The sequence below is a fragment of the Lactuca sativa genome, chromosome 1 (genome assembly GCF_002870075.4).
Source record: "Lactuca sativa cultivar Salinas chromosome 1, Lsat_Salinas_v11, whole genome shotgun sequence".
NCBI classification, from domain to species: domain Eukaryota; kingdom Viridiplantae; phylum Streptophyta; class Magnoliopsida; order Asterales; family Asteraceae; genus Lactuca; species Lactuca sativa.
In genome coordinates this window covers 127,390,813-127,408,182 of record NC_056623.2, presented here as the reverse complement: position 1 = coordinate 127,408,182, position 17,370 = coordinate 127,390,813, and the positions used below count along the sequence as shown (strand labels likewise).

Sequence of the window (17,370 nt, the reverse complement as noted above, 5' to 3'; positions counted from 1 at the left end):
TACAAAAGTTTCCCTATAATACTTATAAATCATATATGATTCCGTTGATAAAAAGTGTATAGTGAAACTTTATAAAATACCAACTAATATTTGAATGGTTTACTTGTAATCCCCCCCCCCTTTAAAGAATCTAAAAACATTTATAAAACATTTCAAAGTGTAAATTATAGGGGTATGAACTCACTTGAAAGATCGAAGAAGGCGAGATGAAAACCGGGCATAATTTCGACTCGAGAAAGCGGATTTTCTCGGGATTCTCGGGAATCTCGGGAGTACAAACGACCTTCGGGACTTGAGCAAGGAAACCGGGGCTCCGAAATAGTACGTGCACGGAAAACGAGGCAAAAACGCAAGAAAAATGAGAGGAATTGGCTCTTTTCTTCGGAACCCTCGCATCCCTTTTATAGGGGGTGGGAACCGCCTCCGTACGCGGGGTGTACACGACTACGCTGGGCGTACGCGTGCGTCACGCATGAGCGCATCCTCGACTGCTTCGGACTCCGGATGGGACTAGACATAGGCTCGCATAGGGCGCGACGTGGACGATCCGAGGCCTAGGCCTTGAGTACGCTGGGCGTACTCGTGCGTGACTCAGCCTTCGGATAATACCGGAATTTCTATTAAAAGTTATATTTTTAATATTTAATAAACTTCAAAAATTCATATATTCTTCATACGAACTCCGTTTTCGACGTTCCTTATATCCACGCGTAGGTGAGACTATACTCTACAACTTTCGTTTAGATTCCATTGGCAAATTTTGAAATTATTTTTATTATTTATTTTTAAAATGTCGCGGTAAGAAAATTTCGTTAGAAATTCATAACTCCATTATCTGACGTCTGTTTTTACCAGACTTTTTACCGTTGAAATACCATTGTCTAGACCTTCGATTCTCGTTTAGTTCGTTCCGGCCAAAAGTCGCTCGATCTCCTATTCGAGTTTTTAGCTGTCTGTGGCTAAGCCGAACTTGGAAAAATCATAACTTCAATATACGAAGTCGGATTTGGGCGTTCTTTTTACGTACGATCACGGTTTAATGACATCTAACATAGTAGGTAATTAATTAAAGACTTTTTGGACATTTTATTTTCGAAGTTAATTTCATTATATCAAAAGTGGTTACAATGCTTGACTTTTTAGGTCATTACATATAGTTGAAATATCGGGTTGTCACATTTTGTGTGACCGGAGGGTCTTATGTGCTTACATTGATTATTATGTTATATGTGATATGCTATGCATCATGTCTTTGGGATTTATGCCATGCGGAGTTTATAGACCGGACCGGAGGGTCCAACGATATAGACCGGACCGGAGGGTCCAACGATACAGACCAGACCGGAGGGTCCAACGATACAGAACTGGAGGGTTCCACTGAGACACACCGACCGGAGGGTCATATTGTAGCCTTGAGTGGCGTATGTGTTGAATGTGGTATTTTGGGGAACTCACTAAGCTTCGTGCTTACCGTGTTATGTGTTATGTGTTTTAGGTTCTTCAGAATCGCGGGAAGGCAGCGGCTCGATTGTACACACACAAGAGAAAAGAGTGATGAATTCAGATCCCGAAATTCCCTAATGTTCTGAAAACTTTGTTGATGATTTTTGAATAAAAAAATAAAATGTTTATATGGAATAATGTGCATTTTAATGAAATAAAAATGAATAAAATAAATTAATTTTTTTTTTGGTGTTACAAGTTGGTATCAGAGCCTTGGTTTGAGGGATTCGGGTACACCTTCGGGTATGTACGGACTCAAACTGAGGATTGAGAAAAAGGTTTTCAAAAGAAATGGGTTTTCTAAAAATGAGTAAGAGAATTTATAAGAGAAAGAGACAACGAGCAGTGTGTACAATCAGCCAGCGCCCGAACGGTGATTTCCCAAAAAAATACCCTTACATTGTGTGTTATGAGTAATATGTGAAATGTTATATATGCTAGAGAGTAGGCAAGGTATTTCATATTTTAGTGCTAGAGTAGCCTGATTTGTGATGCCTTAGCCTAGGAGTTACTATTATTTGTAAATTGCTTTTGTGTATGTGCGGATTATGAGTATCCAGCAGGAATCCTATTTAGAGAAGGATTTGAGCAGAGGAGTAATCTAGAAGAGATACCTAGATGAGCATTTGAGGAGCCTTTTGAGAAGGTAGTCGGATACCCGCGAGGGGTGGAGTTGCTTGAGCTCGGTGACATCTTTGATTACGAGTGTAGCAAGCGGAGTTGTAACCTAGAGTGGTGATACATGTTGATAAGGGACTACTCGATGCCCGAATGCTGCTTGCTTCGTGCTTTGTGGAATTCTCGGTGATGGGAGTCGGCTACTTAGTGAATATGACGATATTCAGGAGGTAGACAGCTGGCATCACTAGGAGTTCTTCAGCAGCTGATGGCAGGAAGGTGTGGGAACCTAGGAAGAGCCTAGGAAGTGATCCTTGTTAGATGAGTAGGCGGATAATGGAGAGTATTCGCAGGAAGAGCGGCCAGTAGGGCGGAAATTGTAAGTGAGGAGGTTGAGCAGCTACTTAGGAGATCTGGAATGATTTATGTGGAAAGTATGGATAGATGTGGCAGGTAGTATGGGCCCATACTACTGAATGCAGAGGACCCATACTCGATACATGGAAAGTTCCTGGGATTCTAAGTGGCAGATGAGAGAGGATCATATGGTTTGAGTACCATGATCAGTGGCAGATGAGAGGGGATTGTATGGTTTGAGTACCATGCTTGGAAGCAGGTTGGGAAGTGATGTCATGGTTCGAGTACCATGGCTACGATGATTAGTGTTACTGGTCACCAGTTATGCCATTGTGTTGATTATACCGAGATCAGGTATGAGAGAGTATGCAGCTTGAGGGCCAATTTGAATGAGTTCGAGGGAGTATGCTTGAAAGAGAAATGGGATTCGTTTTAAGATGTTTTAATTGTGAGGTGCCAGTGGAAACTGCATGGCTTAAGGATAAGTGGGATGATGTTGTTGAAGAAGCAGGGTTCGATTCAAGCCATCGGCTGATGGATGAGCCATCGCCTTTTATGGCGAGAGTTACGTGGTTTCCGTTCTTGAGGAGGAGAATGAGCTATCGAGTTTCTGGTTCCAGAAATTGGAGGCCGTGGAGTAGTACTAGTGGCGATCTTTTCGGGGTGTTTGAGCGGTTTGTCTGTGGTGAAGTATCTCTTGTACCATAGAGCCAATAGTGGAAACGGAGAGTCTTGGGTGAATCGGGGCAGTTAGGATGTCCAGTTATGGGGCAGTATGAGGTCCTGAATGATTAAAAGAAGTCATGAGGAGAAGTTATGAGGGCTTCGTCTATGATTCGGAGTACTTGGTATTGCTAGGTCATCAAGCGTTGCGTAGCTCAATCAGAGAATAGATGCGATGTTATTAATGGAAGCAGTCTGTGGATGGATGAACCCTAAGTGGGGGACAACCAGGTAATTTCTGAAGGGATTTGAGAATTGTGTAGAGGCAGTTAGAGGTCTGGTTGTAGTGATTATGTGGCAGATTCATGGGTTCAGGGCTAAATTGGTTGATAGGGCGAGGTGCAAGTGAGATGATGCCTGTCGTGCATGATCAGGAAGGAATGAGTGATTCTATGGCAGGTGCCATTGGTCAGAGAGGTTGTTCGGGTCAGAATTTCAGTGTGTTAAACAAGACGAGACAGTTAAGTCCTTGAGTTAAGAGAGCAGTAACAGAGGTTGACAGGTATATGTCCAGAATGTGATCTCCTCACCAGGAAAAGCAACAATTGGTCTGTTAGTTAATTTCGGAGACGGTATGAGTTAGATGGTATGAGTAGCGATCGGTAATGGGTGAATTTCTGGGTCCTTGTAGTCAAGTTACGAGTTAATGACGATGTCATGTGTTCAATTTGGAAAGCGAATACTTCGAGGTTGCAAGTGTTGCAAGATGGGGATCATCTTCGAGATTCTAATGAAGGGAGGCAGTATCTGTGTATGATGTTGTGAGTGCGAGATCAGTGATTGAGATAACGCATCGTGGGATGTGGTGATGGTGTCCTGTAGTATCGGAATATGCTGTCAGAAATAACAGTGCATAGTTTGAGTAGGTGTGTACACCTACGCATGGCCGGTCCGCAGGGCATGAGTTCACGATCGCGGTGTGGCGTCTACGTGAAAATGAGATTATGAAGAGGTAAGGGCTGGTGCGGTAACACTGCAAGGAGCCGCAGTTCAGTGGCTTAAAGCAGAGGTTGTAGTGATACTACGGGGAGCCGTAGTACTCACGGATCAGATAGAGAGGTTATAGTGATGCTACGGGGAGCCGTAGTACTCACGGATCGGAGATAGGTTGTAGTGATGCTATGGGGAGCCGTAGTATTCACGGATCAGGGAGGTTGTGGTGATACTACGGGGAGCCGTAGTACTCACGGATCCGAGAGAGATTGTAGTGATGCCACGGGGAGCCGTAGCAAGCACTAATCAGGGACGAGATTGTGGTTATCTCAATTGTCTTGGGTGGTTATATTGGATGGAATCGTGGTTGTTGTAGATGGTTGAGTTAAGTGTGGGTTATGAGTCATCAGTCTCGAAATGAGTGGTTCTTGGGGCGAGTGGTCCAACCCGGGGATTTATCAAACTCTTGAGATGAGTTTGATTTTAGTAGTGTGCCGGGAAGGCGATATGAGGTTTCAAATTCAGAGAATGAGTACTCTTCTGAAAAGTTAGTTGTCATCTGGAATTAAGACCAGAGGTTCAGTGCTTGGTTAGGATAGTGCAGTGAGTTGCACGAAATTCTTGAGCCTTAGATGTCAAGTGTCAGGAGTGAGTCGATCTTCGGTTGGATTGTAGTTTTCATATGAGGTAAAGAGAATTTTGTGACTTGTGTGTCACTGGGCCGAGATAGTTGACACGAGAAGGAAGTTAGTGAGAAATTCTGAATCATGTCATGGGTAACCATGGAGGTTCAACTATGGGGTTGAGGTTCTATGAGTTTTCCTATAGAAACAACCATCATTCGAGCATCGGTATGCCACCCTTTGAGCTGTTGTATAGGAAGGGGTGTCGGACCCCCATTTGCTGGGAAGAGGTGGTGCATGGAACCGAGAGTCCCTGCGAGCAGATTCAGAGCATGTGCGATACATGGAGTAGCGGTTACTCTACTAGGGATAGTGTAAAGTGGGGTGTGAGCACCATGGCACTTGTCTGAAGTTGCAAGGTTGACAAGTAGATTTCCTTGGGTAAGGAAAGAGAAAGGTATGTAACTTCGGGAGGAGTGTTGGTTCACGGAAGTGAAAGTAGTAGTGAGAATGGATGATTAAGAGTATGATGGTTGAACACTGTGTATGTGCCAGTGGTATGGAAGCGCATCCGGGTTGGGTGTCTGTGGAGGTTGCGGTAGAATCTCCGGTGGTTTAGAACTAGAGGAGTTCGAAAGAAATGCAAGGATAGAGCCTTGGATTTAAGTATGGTTGTGATCAGAAGGTTATGTATATAGTGGTAATTCATCCTGGGGATGTCTGATGGTATCGTCAGTATGTCGGGTCTTTCCAACCCGAGGATGTAGAGGAGGCTCAGCATGTGTATGCGATTGCAGAGGAGAGCTCAGGAGAGTTGTGTAGGAGCTGAAGGATGGGTCATCCTATCAGCATGGAGAGGAAAGAGCTGGATTCGGATTGAAAGTGGGATGAGTTACAAAAGTGAATTCGATAAAGGTTATGCTAATCAAGGAAAGGAATAGCAGTTTGGTACCGGGTTAGGACCCGGTCGTCTAGGGTGATGTCTAGCTGTGTAAGGGTCGAGCGATCGTTGTGATTTGGAATGAATGAACTATCATGGAGTGGTACTCGGATGATAAATGGGGGTATCAGAGGATGAGACCGTGGTCAGGACACCGCAGGGGAAGAGTTAGGATTTGGGTTTCGGTGGTAGTGTTTTGAGGAACCTGGTTTGGTTAATGCCATGTGATGCATTGCGAGAGTAGTTTCTAGAGTTGTGTTGCCGCAGGCTTCGAGGATGAAGCTTAATTTATGTGGGGGAGAATTGTAACATCCCAAAAATTCAGAAGTAGAGTTGAAGGGCTAAAAGTGTAAATAAGAAGGTCGACTCGGCGAGTCTATGGTTAGACTCGGCGAGTTGAGTCGTGTCTCAGGTCGCATGATAAGTGACCAACTCGGCAAGTCGCATGGGTGGACTCGGCGAGTTGGTGCTGTGTGGAGAAAACCCTAATTCCGGGGGTTGAGCCCTATATAAAGAACATAATACCGTCTCCCCAGCCTCTTTACTCTCCATTGAAGTCCAGAAACCCTAACTTTCGGTTGTGAGAGAGTTGGAGAGCATTTGGAGCCTTTGTGGAGGGAATCTTGGGGAGAAATCAAAGAACAAGAAGGTTGGAGCAAGGAGCTTTGCAGGGATTTAGCTTTTTCATCAGTTGGAGCTTTCAATTGAGGTAACAATCTACTGTTTGAGCTTTTGTGCATCTAGATCTATCATTTGTGGGGTTTTTTTTTGGCATAAATGAGGTCCATCTCAAGTTTGGTGTAAGATCTGAGGTTGCTACCTCAGATCTAGGTTGTTAATAATCCAGAAAGCCATAAAGTCTCTGCTCAAGAGTTGTTGGTGAAGTTCTTCTGTCCCAAACCCTAGCCCTAGAGTATATTATGCTTAGATCTCTTTGGATTCACGTAAAGTTTGCCACTTTACGTGATGGATGGCTTGTAGAGGAGTAGATCTATGGATTTGAGACCCTGCATGGCTTGGAAAGCCTCTGTATGGGTTAAGAACTAGTGGTACTCGGCGAGTCACGTGGGTGTACTCGGCGAGTTGTATGAAGATAGGCAGCAACCCGACGAGTGGGAAGAACAACTCGGCGAGTTGGTTGAAGATAGCCTTGGACTCGATGAGTCTGTTCTTGGACTCGGCGAGTATGGTCGTGAGGACCTAACCTTTCCTGGTTGAGTTGTGAATCAGTGAGTCAAGGGATGACTCGGTGAGTTGAGCAGGAAGTGACTCAGAGTTCGTGGGACTCGGTGAGTCTTGGGGCGACTCGGTGAGTTGGGTCGCGATATGGGAGTTTTCAGAGTTGAGGGATTCGACGAGTCAACGGGCTGACTCGACGAGTAGGGTCAGTCAGGAAGTTTGAATTTGAGTGAGGACTTTGACTTTGACCAAGAGTTGACCAGTTGACTTCCAGGGGTAATTTGGTAATTATTGGTATTTATTGGTTTCGGTGATTCAGTGGTGGAGTTCGTGATGGTGGTTGGAACAGCGTGATCTTGTTCTTCAGTCGGCAGTAGCAGGTGAGTCTCCTCACTATACGTTACCTTGAGTGGTAGTTATGTGTGACCGGAGGGTCTTATGTGCTTACATTGAGTATTATGTTATATGTGATATGCTATGCATCATGTCTTTGTGATTTATGCTATGTAGAGTTTATGGACCGGACCGGAGGGTCCAACGATACGGAACTGGAGGGTTCCGCTGAGACACACCGACCGGAGCGTCATATTGTAGCCTTGAGTGGCGTATGTGTTGAATGTGGTATTTTGGGGAACTCACTAAGCTTCGTGCTTACCGTGTTATGTGTTATGTGTTTCAGGTTCTTCAGAATCGCGGGAAGGCGGCGGCTCGATTGTACACACACAAGAGAAAAGAGTGATGAATTCAGATCCTGAAATTCCCTAATGTTCTGAAAACCTTGTTGATGATTTTTGAATAAAAAAATAAAATGTTTATATGGAATAATGTGCATTTTAATGAAACAAAAATGAATAAAATAAATTTAAATTTTTTTTGGTGTTACATATAGCAGTGACATTACGTCGTGGTTGATGCATTTGTAGAGACGACATGTCATCTCTATAGATACCCCTATAAAAACAAATGTATCGTCTCTATAGCTATGCCCATATAGCTCCTTTTAATCTATATAATTTTCCAAATTGTTAAAATAGTAGTAAATTTACAAAATAGCTAAATCGCTAAATTTAAATGCAAAACATTAAAATACAATACAATCTCAAAACATTAAAATATAAAACAATCACAAAACATTTACCATAACATTCATTTGAAATGTATAAAAGTTTCATAGAATTACACATACTACCTAATTTAATCGGATCCACTAGAAGTTTGCCAATCATTACTTTGATCATCAACACTTTGACATGGACATTTGTTGTATTTGTTGATTAAACTTTTGACTCAATTGTTGAGTCAACTAAAGAGAAAATGCATTAAGGTCTACATTATTTTTTGAAGGAGCCGAGATATTATAAGGTGCTACATTATTCACTTTTCGACCAACACCCCGTGTATGACCTCTCCTTTCTCCAAGTACACGAGCCAAGCATTCTAGTTGTTTGACTTTTGATTCATCACCACCAACCTTGTCCAACATTTTCTTATACTCATTTTCAATTTTAAACTACAACAAAAAAAAAACAATAAACATACATTAGTCTTTTTTTTAACTAAAAATCGGAAGCATAACGACTATAAAGAAGACAACCAACCCGTTCCACTATAATTAATAAGAACAATAAGTCTAAAATTTCAACATACCTATAATACCAATCTACTATCAATATATTTAATCTGCTTTAAATAGCAATATAAACAATATAGGTAATCCACTTTTAATACCATAATAATATAGAAACATTCTAGTTACCTAATCTTGTTGTGCTCGCATGTTGCACCATCCACGACCTTCTTTATAGTGAGTCTTCTTCCAACCCTCAATATAATTCACCTTTCCTGTTGCTTTTCTTTATATAGAGTTAGAAAAAAAAAACTATTATTAAGATTTCATATAACTGTTAATAAATCCTTAAATAATACGAAAAAAAACTTACTTCCTTAAACCATTTTTGGGAATAGGGTTCACTCCCATGTGAACTTGGATAAATTTGTTTTCCTCTGTTCTCACTATTTTGTACAAACTTTCCCTTCCATTTTTCATTTGTGTAAAGCTTGCCGATAACTTTTCCCCACTCTTTTTCAGACTGTGCCTGTGGGGGATTTCTCTTTACGATGTCTACATCCTTATAGCCTCCCACTTTATCAAAATGTTCCTTCAACTTCCCTTTCCGACGCTTGTAACACGATGCAAAATCACTATCGATTCCTTGAATCATTTGATTCCAGAAAGGTGCGTCTCGGAAAGCTTCAACATCAAAATAGTTCTACAAAAGAAAGGATTATTACACATCTAAAAATTATAAGATTTAAATCAAAATAAAACATTATATTGTATACTTACATGCACTTCGAGATACACTTTGTTTTTGAATTTTGCAGGGACATCTTTCCAATTTGGATAGTGAAAAGGGACAAATTTTGGAACATTATTTGAGACACACCGTATGTAAACTTGGTAATTGTCTCCACAAAACTTAAATTGTTTTCCCGTAAGTTCAATTTCAAGTGGTAGTGGCCCTTTGTTATCATCAAACATTCGATTCAAATTTATGTGTCGTCCATTCATACGAGTTTTCTTTGGCTTTGCTACATTGACATATGTAATTGAAAACTTAGTATGTTAAAAATATATTCAACATGAAGACATATTTTATCATAAGAAGTTACTTACATGACTCACAAGATGTTGGGATCTTCTGTGGACGCGGAGAGGTTTATTCCCACCATCTCCACCATGGCCCCGTGCAACATGTGCCGACATTTCTTTGATTGAAATAAATAATAAAAATAAATTAAACAAATATTATAAGCAACAATTAGTAACTTGACTTTATATTTAATAATTCAAAATATCATTTATGAATGTTGAAATGGTTCATCTTTAGTTGTTTATATCTGATCTTATTCAACATACTTTGTGTGCTTAATTCATGTTAAGTTGCATATCATACTTTGATCAAACTACCAATTATAGCTCGAAATAGCATTGTACTTTTATTGATTTGAGTACTATATCATCATACTTTAATTATTGTTCCCTTTTGAATCATCACATGTTAAGGTTATTGCATGAAAATTATTAACATGATGACATTACACCTTGTGATTATGTAGATTGCAGAAATGGATTTACCTCCAAAAGGAAATTACTATACATGACCTAAAATGGCATGATTGAAATAAAGAACTCTTACCTCTTTAAGCTTGAATTTTCTAAAAAGTTAACTTTGATCAGTAAATGTTACTACTTGAGCTCCATGATTTCTTACTCCAAATTCTGCAACAAATTAATAATTAGTATCACTACTAAAAAATAGCCTTTTACGATGCGCAATTTATGATACGCATTGATTTACGGTACGCAAAAGTGTTTGATCTAAAAATAATGTCATCTCTCTATAAATTTTAAGGATTTAGAACGCGCATTTTTGCGTGCCCTTAAATTAATGTCTAAAAAAACACGGAGGACACTTGTAATAAAATGTGTGTCGTCTGAAGATGTCGCTTTATATTTTCTCACAAAAATAAAATAAAAACACGGAGGGCACTTTTCTTAAACGTGTGACCTCTGTAAATTTCGCTTTATAATTTAATGATCTAATAGATCGTTGTATCGAGTAGTTGGATCATAGTCTCTTACCATAAAAATGGCTGCATGCGCAGCAGCACCAACTATGAGAAATCCACCAATCCACATATGATGTGTGAACAACGACAGTTGTGTACCATAGTCAGTAGCTAGATATGGATAAGGGGGCATGGCATACATATGGTGAGCTATAACAATGGTTAAAGAGCCTAACATAGCTAGGTTAAGAGATAATTGAGCATGCCATGACGTTGTTAGGATCTCATATAGGCCTTTATGGCCCTGGCCCGTAAATGGACCTTTATGAGCTTCTAAAATATCTTTTAGACCATGACCAATGCCCCAGTTGGTCCTATACATGTGACCCACTATCATAAAAAGAATTGCAATAGCTAAATGATGCTGTGCCGTATCAGTTAGCCATAGACCTCCATTTACTGGGTCTAATCCTCCACGAAAAGTAAGAAAGTCCGCATATTTTGACCAATTCAAGGTGAAAAATGGGGTTGCTCCCTCGGCAAAACAATTCAAGAACTGGCAGATTTATTCACTCTATCAATAACCGAGCCGGATCTGGTGTATCATAAGAGATTTGCCTTTTCTATTGATTCCTATGAATTGGATCCAAAACAATTCTTGAATGGGGTATTCAACTCCAGGTATGAATGGAAAATGACATCTTTATTGGTTTTATTGGTTCTACTTCCTATTTTTTATGAAGAGAATGAATCTTTTTATCGAAGGACCAGAAAAAAAGGGTCCAGATCTCTTGCGGGAATGATTTGGAAGAGCCAAAACCAAAAATAGTGGTATTTGCTAGCAACAACATAATGGAGGCAGCCAATCAATATAGATTGATCCGAAATCTGATTCAAATCCAACATAGCACCCATAGGTACATAAGAAATGTCATATAATCAGGGTTACATAGATGCCTTTTATGGAAGATTCTTAACTGCGGGGATTAGAAAATTGGTCAACTTTGCTCATTTTTTTGATAGACGAATAATTGATGCAATTCCAAATGGAGTTGGTCTTATGAGTTTCTTTGGAGCTGAGGTTATTAAATCGGTAGGGGGTGGGCGTATTTCTTCTTATCTGTTCTTTTATTTTTCTTATGTAGCAATTTTTTTATCTTCGTCGCTGTAGTAAATAGGAGAGAAAATAGAATTTCTTTCTTCGTCTTTACAAAACAAAAAAATAGGAGGAAGCTGTAACACGTTCACTAAAAAAATCCGTTTGTAGCGAATAATTTATTAAAAAAAAAATTAAATAAGTTTAACACAAATTGGGCGAACGACGGGAATTGAACCCGCGCATGGTGGATTCACAATCCACTGCCTTGATCCACTTGGCTACATCCGCCCCTCTACTATTATCTAGTATTTCTAGATTTTTCCATTAACAGAAAAAAAGAGCATATTATTTCTTTCTTATTTTCTTTCTTATTTCTGAAATCAAAGAAATAAATAATAAAAATTTTCATTTTACATCCAGAAAGTCGTATGCTTTGGAAGAAGCTTGTACAGTTTGGGAAGGGGTTTTGATTGATAAAAAAGAAGAATCTACTTCAACCGATATGCCCTTAGGCACGACCATACATAACATAGAAATCACACTTGGAAAGGGTGGACAATTAGCTAGAGCAGCGGGTGCTGTAGCGAAACTGATTGCAAAAGAAGGGAAATTGGCCACATTAAAATTACCTTCTGGGGAGGTCCGTTTGATATCTAAAAACTGCTCAGCAACAGTTGGACAAGTGGGGAATGTTGGGGTGAACCAGAAAAGTTTGGGTAGAGCCGGATCTAAGCGTTGGCTAGGTAAGCGCCCTGTAGTAAGAGGAGTAGTTATGAACCCTATAGACCATCCACATGGGGGTGGTGAAGGGAGGGCCCCAGTTGGTAGAAAATAACCCACAACCCCTTGGGGTTATCTTGCACTTGGAAAAAGAAGTAGAAAAAGGAATAAATATAGTGATAAACGGACACCCTATTAAATGAAACTAATGAACCTTCAAATTGACTTTTGAACTCATTTTTTTTTATCAATTTGAGTGTTGATTAAAAAACTTATTTGATTGAATTGACTTGTTCAATATCGACGATTGAATATAAATAGGCTATTATTAGTTTGAGTAAGCCACTATGGTGAAATCGGTAGAGACGCTGCTCTTAGGAAGCAGTGCTAGAGCATCTCGGTTCGAGTCAGAGTAGCGGCGCGCGTCTTCTCTTTAGCAACTAGCTGGCAGCGGGAAAAGGAAATCCAAAAGAATTAGAAGACCCGTGTCTCCTCTTTAGCAACTAGCTACCAGCGGGAAAAGGAAATCCAAAAAAATTAGAAAATCCGCCTTATTTGTTTCCCCTCATTTGCCCTACATGTGTTCTTTTCCACACAAAAATCATCGCCGCTCTTCCTCCCCTCCCTACATCGAGTTCAACTTCAAGTGTGAAATCCTAAGCAGATCGATCTAGAACCATAATTGTTGAGATGCACCCGGAATTGCTCAATTTAGCCGATGAAGGAAGCTTAGTTATAATAAGAAAGATTCAGTTTGGCTCTGTTCGGGCATGGAGAACCTAGTTTGTGGAGCCTGAGGCTATTTGATTGCTCGGTACGAATCATGTTTCTGAAAAATCGGCTGTCGACGGCGATACGAGTGATGTTGTTAGATTCCATATTTTCCGATGAATTTGTTCTGTTCCAAGTTACTTTTATTATGAAATCAGTCGGTGACTTCAAATCAGTATCTTATCATACAATTCCTTTATTATAAAGCGTGATTTAGTGCCATCCATGGACTAACTTGACTTATTGCAGAGATCGAACCATGGCTAAAGTTCAATCCATTTTCCTTATCCGATTCAGGGTTCCTTGGCGCCATTAGTCGCAATATCAACATAGGTGACCATCTCCATCTCCATATACATCCGATTTCATCTGTTTCTTCGCTGAAAACAAAATTCACCATGTTTTCCGGCCTAACAGTTGGTCAAACAGCTTTAGCACTACGTTTACTGTTAGCCACATTCTCTTCCAAGATTTCCTCAAACATCAATCGACCTTTTGGTGACGAGGTATATAGTTTCGACAATAGATCGTTACAAGAACCATCTTCAAACTTTTCACGCTCTTAATTGACAAATTTTATGTTAGTTTCGTGCAGCAAGAAAAGCATCCGAAGAAATTAGGGCACAGGTGGTATTAGGAGATTGACATATTGAAATAATAGAATGTATCTCTATCCATTTGATCTTTTACTTATTAATATACTGAAGGAGATTAAAAAATATGGTAAAGAGGTGCCTTTAGGAACAATGTTGAAAATACTAAAAGCTAAAGGAACAAAGGAAAGAAAGGATGCTGTTCAAAATGAATCTACACCAGCTGCTCATCAGGTTCAAGAGTATCACTGTCATATTCTTTACACATATCGTTGTTCATCAGGTTCAATAGTAGTTAACTTCAATTGATTCTTTACTGTTTATATGATGCTTATATTATCCTAATGTGATAGTTGGCTTATGTTCATCTTCTTTAGATTAAGAAGCTTATTCAATATTAATATAGCCACAACTTTTGGCATAACAGTGTTAATATTTCACACATTCTGGACTATCACTTTCATATTCTTTAAACAAGTCACTGTTTATTAAATTCATTTTGATGTGTATTTTTTGTTTCAACTTTGACTTGGAGTTCATAGTGGCTAACAACCTAGTTGCTGTCAGCACTGGAACCTTGATGTATCAGATGAGAAGCAGTTAAATTAGCTTCTTTGCAAGGTCTAATTAATGGCTTTAATGGTTTTTTTGTGTAACTTGTTAGTTTTATTTGGTTTAAACATCTTTATAGACTCTTTTATCTGGAGGGAATTCTTGTGACTTTGTCATGTGGTAGTGAAGGAACAGGATTCCTTATTTAGTGATTGCAACACTTCTGTCCTTGTTTCCATAGGTGATTGTTGGCATTGAAGAAAGCATAAGGAATTCCCGAGATCAACTCATGATCTTCTTGTTGTTGCGAAATCTTGGTTCTGCAATGGCAAATGTTGTCATCGATGCAATGATCGTTGAAGCTTCAAGACTTGAAAAGTATGTGGTATTATATCCATCTCCATCCATTCACTTCCAACAACTATGATAAAATAATAATACTTTTGGTTTATACAAAACTGATATTATTTATTATTGATTATCAGGGCTAAATTTGTGGGGGACCTGCAGTCGGTATCATGGATGGCAATGGCTGCTGGGGGAATCTGTGGGAGTTTATTAGGAGGATACGCACTCACTAACTTCCAAATGGAAACCATTTTTCTTCTTTTTGCTGTTTTGCCAACTCTACAACTTTTCTCATGTGCTTTTGTGAAGGAGACTCCTATCCCAAAACATTCCAACTCTAAAAGTAATGGTCTTAATGGGAGCATGAGCATCTCCATATCAGATGCTGATAAATCCTCAAAACATTCCAACTCTACAGATTTTCACATGTGCTTTTGTGAAGGAGCTTTTCTCATGAGCAACTATTGTTTGGATATATGATGTTTATAAAAAATTTAATGGTTTAACAGTTTCTTTTTGACTTGATGTTAACAAAATGTCCTAGTGGGTTAAGTTAGGAAAGTGATGATTCCATAAAACAATTCCCTTTTTCTTTTCCAGTTTCCCCCATAATAGAGATACATCTCTCTTTTTAATTTATATTTTTGCTAATTTACTGTAACAAATATCTAGATTGTTTTATAATTTTCACTTTTTTTTCCAATTATTATGATTAATTTTCATGTTATTTTTTTTATTGTGATATTGTACAGTTTTAGTTTATTACTGTAATTAAATAAAGGGTAATTTGTTTACCTCAGATACAATGACAAAACCTCAGAAACAGGTAACCAATATGTGTCGATTACCTTTTTGCCCTTCATGTTTTTTGAGTCTTCTATAGGGTCAAATGTTAGAGTACAAGTTACTTATGTATTAGTTCTATCCATTGTTGCATTCTCCTGTTAGAGTACAAGTTACTTAAATAAATCGTAATTTATTTTCATTGTTTTTTTTTAAACTTATTTATCATATTGGTTAAGTAGAAGAAAATCTGTAACAATATTTTTGAATTTATCCATATAAATGGTGTTATATTGTTATGGCTAATTCTAATCTTTTTGCTTTCATCTTTCAGGTGTATAAAGATGTGATGCAGAGCACGAAACAAGCCTGGTTGAAGTAAATGTGATGATATAGGTTTAATTTGTCAAGTAGACACAATGTTTATTAGTAATTACATTCAAGAAATTGTGATTTCTGCAATTTCTCATCATTTAATGCTTTAAAGCTTGAGAATGATTATTTGTATGATATTAACTTTTGTGCAATGGATTGTATTTTTTATATATAGTATTTTATTTTCTACTATGAGATATGAAAATGAAAATTTAATTTGAAAATTAGTAAATCGATAAATAATTTTTTTTAAAAAAAAATTTGAATTACGATACACAAAAATGTGGCATCTTCATTTATGACATGGCCTTTCTTGACAGCAGCTTTAATGATACGCATTGTGTGTCATAAATGCGCGTCGTACATGTGCGTCATCTAAAGACGACGCTTAAAAGCGTGTCGTCTCTCGTTATGACAGGGTCTTCCTTGACACGCATTTGCGCATCGTCTGAGCGTTTTACGATGCGCAATGAGCGTCGTAAAAGGCATTTTTTCTAGTAGTGTATCTAAGATACAACTTTACATTATAATCTATAGAGGTCTATGGATTTACCTCATTTATGTGGTTGTGAAACACATCAAACACATCACATGCTCATGTTAGAAAATATTGAAAAAAATAAAAATTTAAGAGGTTAAAACGCATTCATTATAAAATATTTTGATTAAAATGATTAAATTTACCCAAAAAGCTCTTGAACAAATCCATACTCTCCACTTTCCTCATAGTCTTAAAATGAAACAACATGGTTACATTTGTTTGTGTTCTTTTTATTTTTTTCAATTTAATGCGTTTTATTTAACATGTCTACGTTTAAAAGGGAAAATGTAATTATAATGAATTAAACAAAATGCTACTTAAATAAAACATAATTAATGGACCTTATGAATCTTTACTCTTCATAATTTAGTTTCTATATATCTTTAAATTTGGATTTTTCTTTAAGTTTAATGATTGGAATCTTACCCCATTCTGGTGACTTGTTATCTGTAAACTCTGTCCTAGCAATCAACCATGTTCCAAGAATCTACAAAAACATAAACAACCAATAAAAATAACCCAATTAAATCTTTTTGGTGTTTGGTTTGCTAGATTCCATGGGATTTGGAATTCCATTCCATTGTTTGGTTGTAAAAGACTATGGAATTGAATTCAGCTGGAATTCACAAAATCCTTTTTGATTCCAACATTTCATTCTAAGTCCCAAGGAATTCTAATCCAAGCATCTCCTTGTTAAGAATATGTTAAAGGTGATCACTAGCCCAATAGAATCAATGTTATTGTCTAGAAGAAGTTATCATGTTCTAGAATTATTTGGAATATTCTAGAACATTATGGAATACTATGGAGGAGTCTAGAAGATGCCGAAAGAGCCTAGAATACTCTAGAATGACATAGAAGACCCTAGAAGGTTATGGAACATTCTAGAACACTATGGAAGACACACGAACATCATAGACTAATCTAGAACATTATAGAACATTTTAGAATCATATAGAAGTTTCTAATAGATATAGAATACGATGGAAAGTTCTAGAATAGTCATGAGTGTATGTAGATCTAGAACCATGCTATATGGAGGTGCAAACACCTATAAATAGGTGTGGAGCTCATTTGCTCCAAACTAATCCCAACATCCAAGCATCCAAGAAAGCCTCAAAGAAAGCAAAAGTGTGTAG

The 17,370-nt window shown here is 38.4% G+C and overlaps 1 protein-coding gene across 1 annotated transcript; it reads left to right on the top strand.

The window, feature by feature from the left end:
* Nucleotides 1-11,377: 11,377 nt before the first annotated feature.
* LOC128127840 (50S ribosomal protein L2-B, chloroplastic-like) lies at nucleotides 11,378-12,383 on the top strand. The gene is made up of 2 exons (XM_052766554.1): nucleotides 11,378-11,571; nucleotides 11,969-12,383. Exons 1-2 carry the CDS (start codon nucleotides 11,378-11,380, stop codon nucleotides 12,381-12,383), a joined length of 609 nt encoding a protein of 202 aa, XP_052622514.1.
* Nucleotides 12,384-17,370: the final 4,987 nt, after the last annotated feature.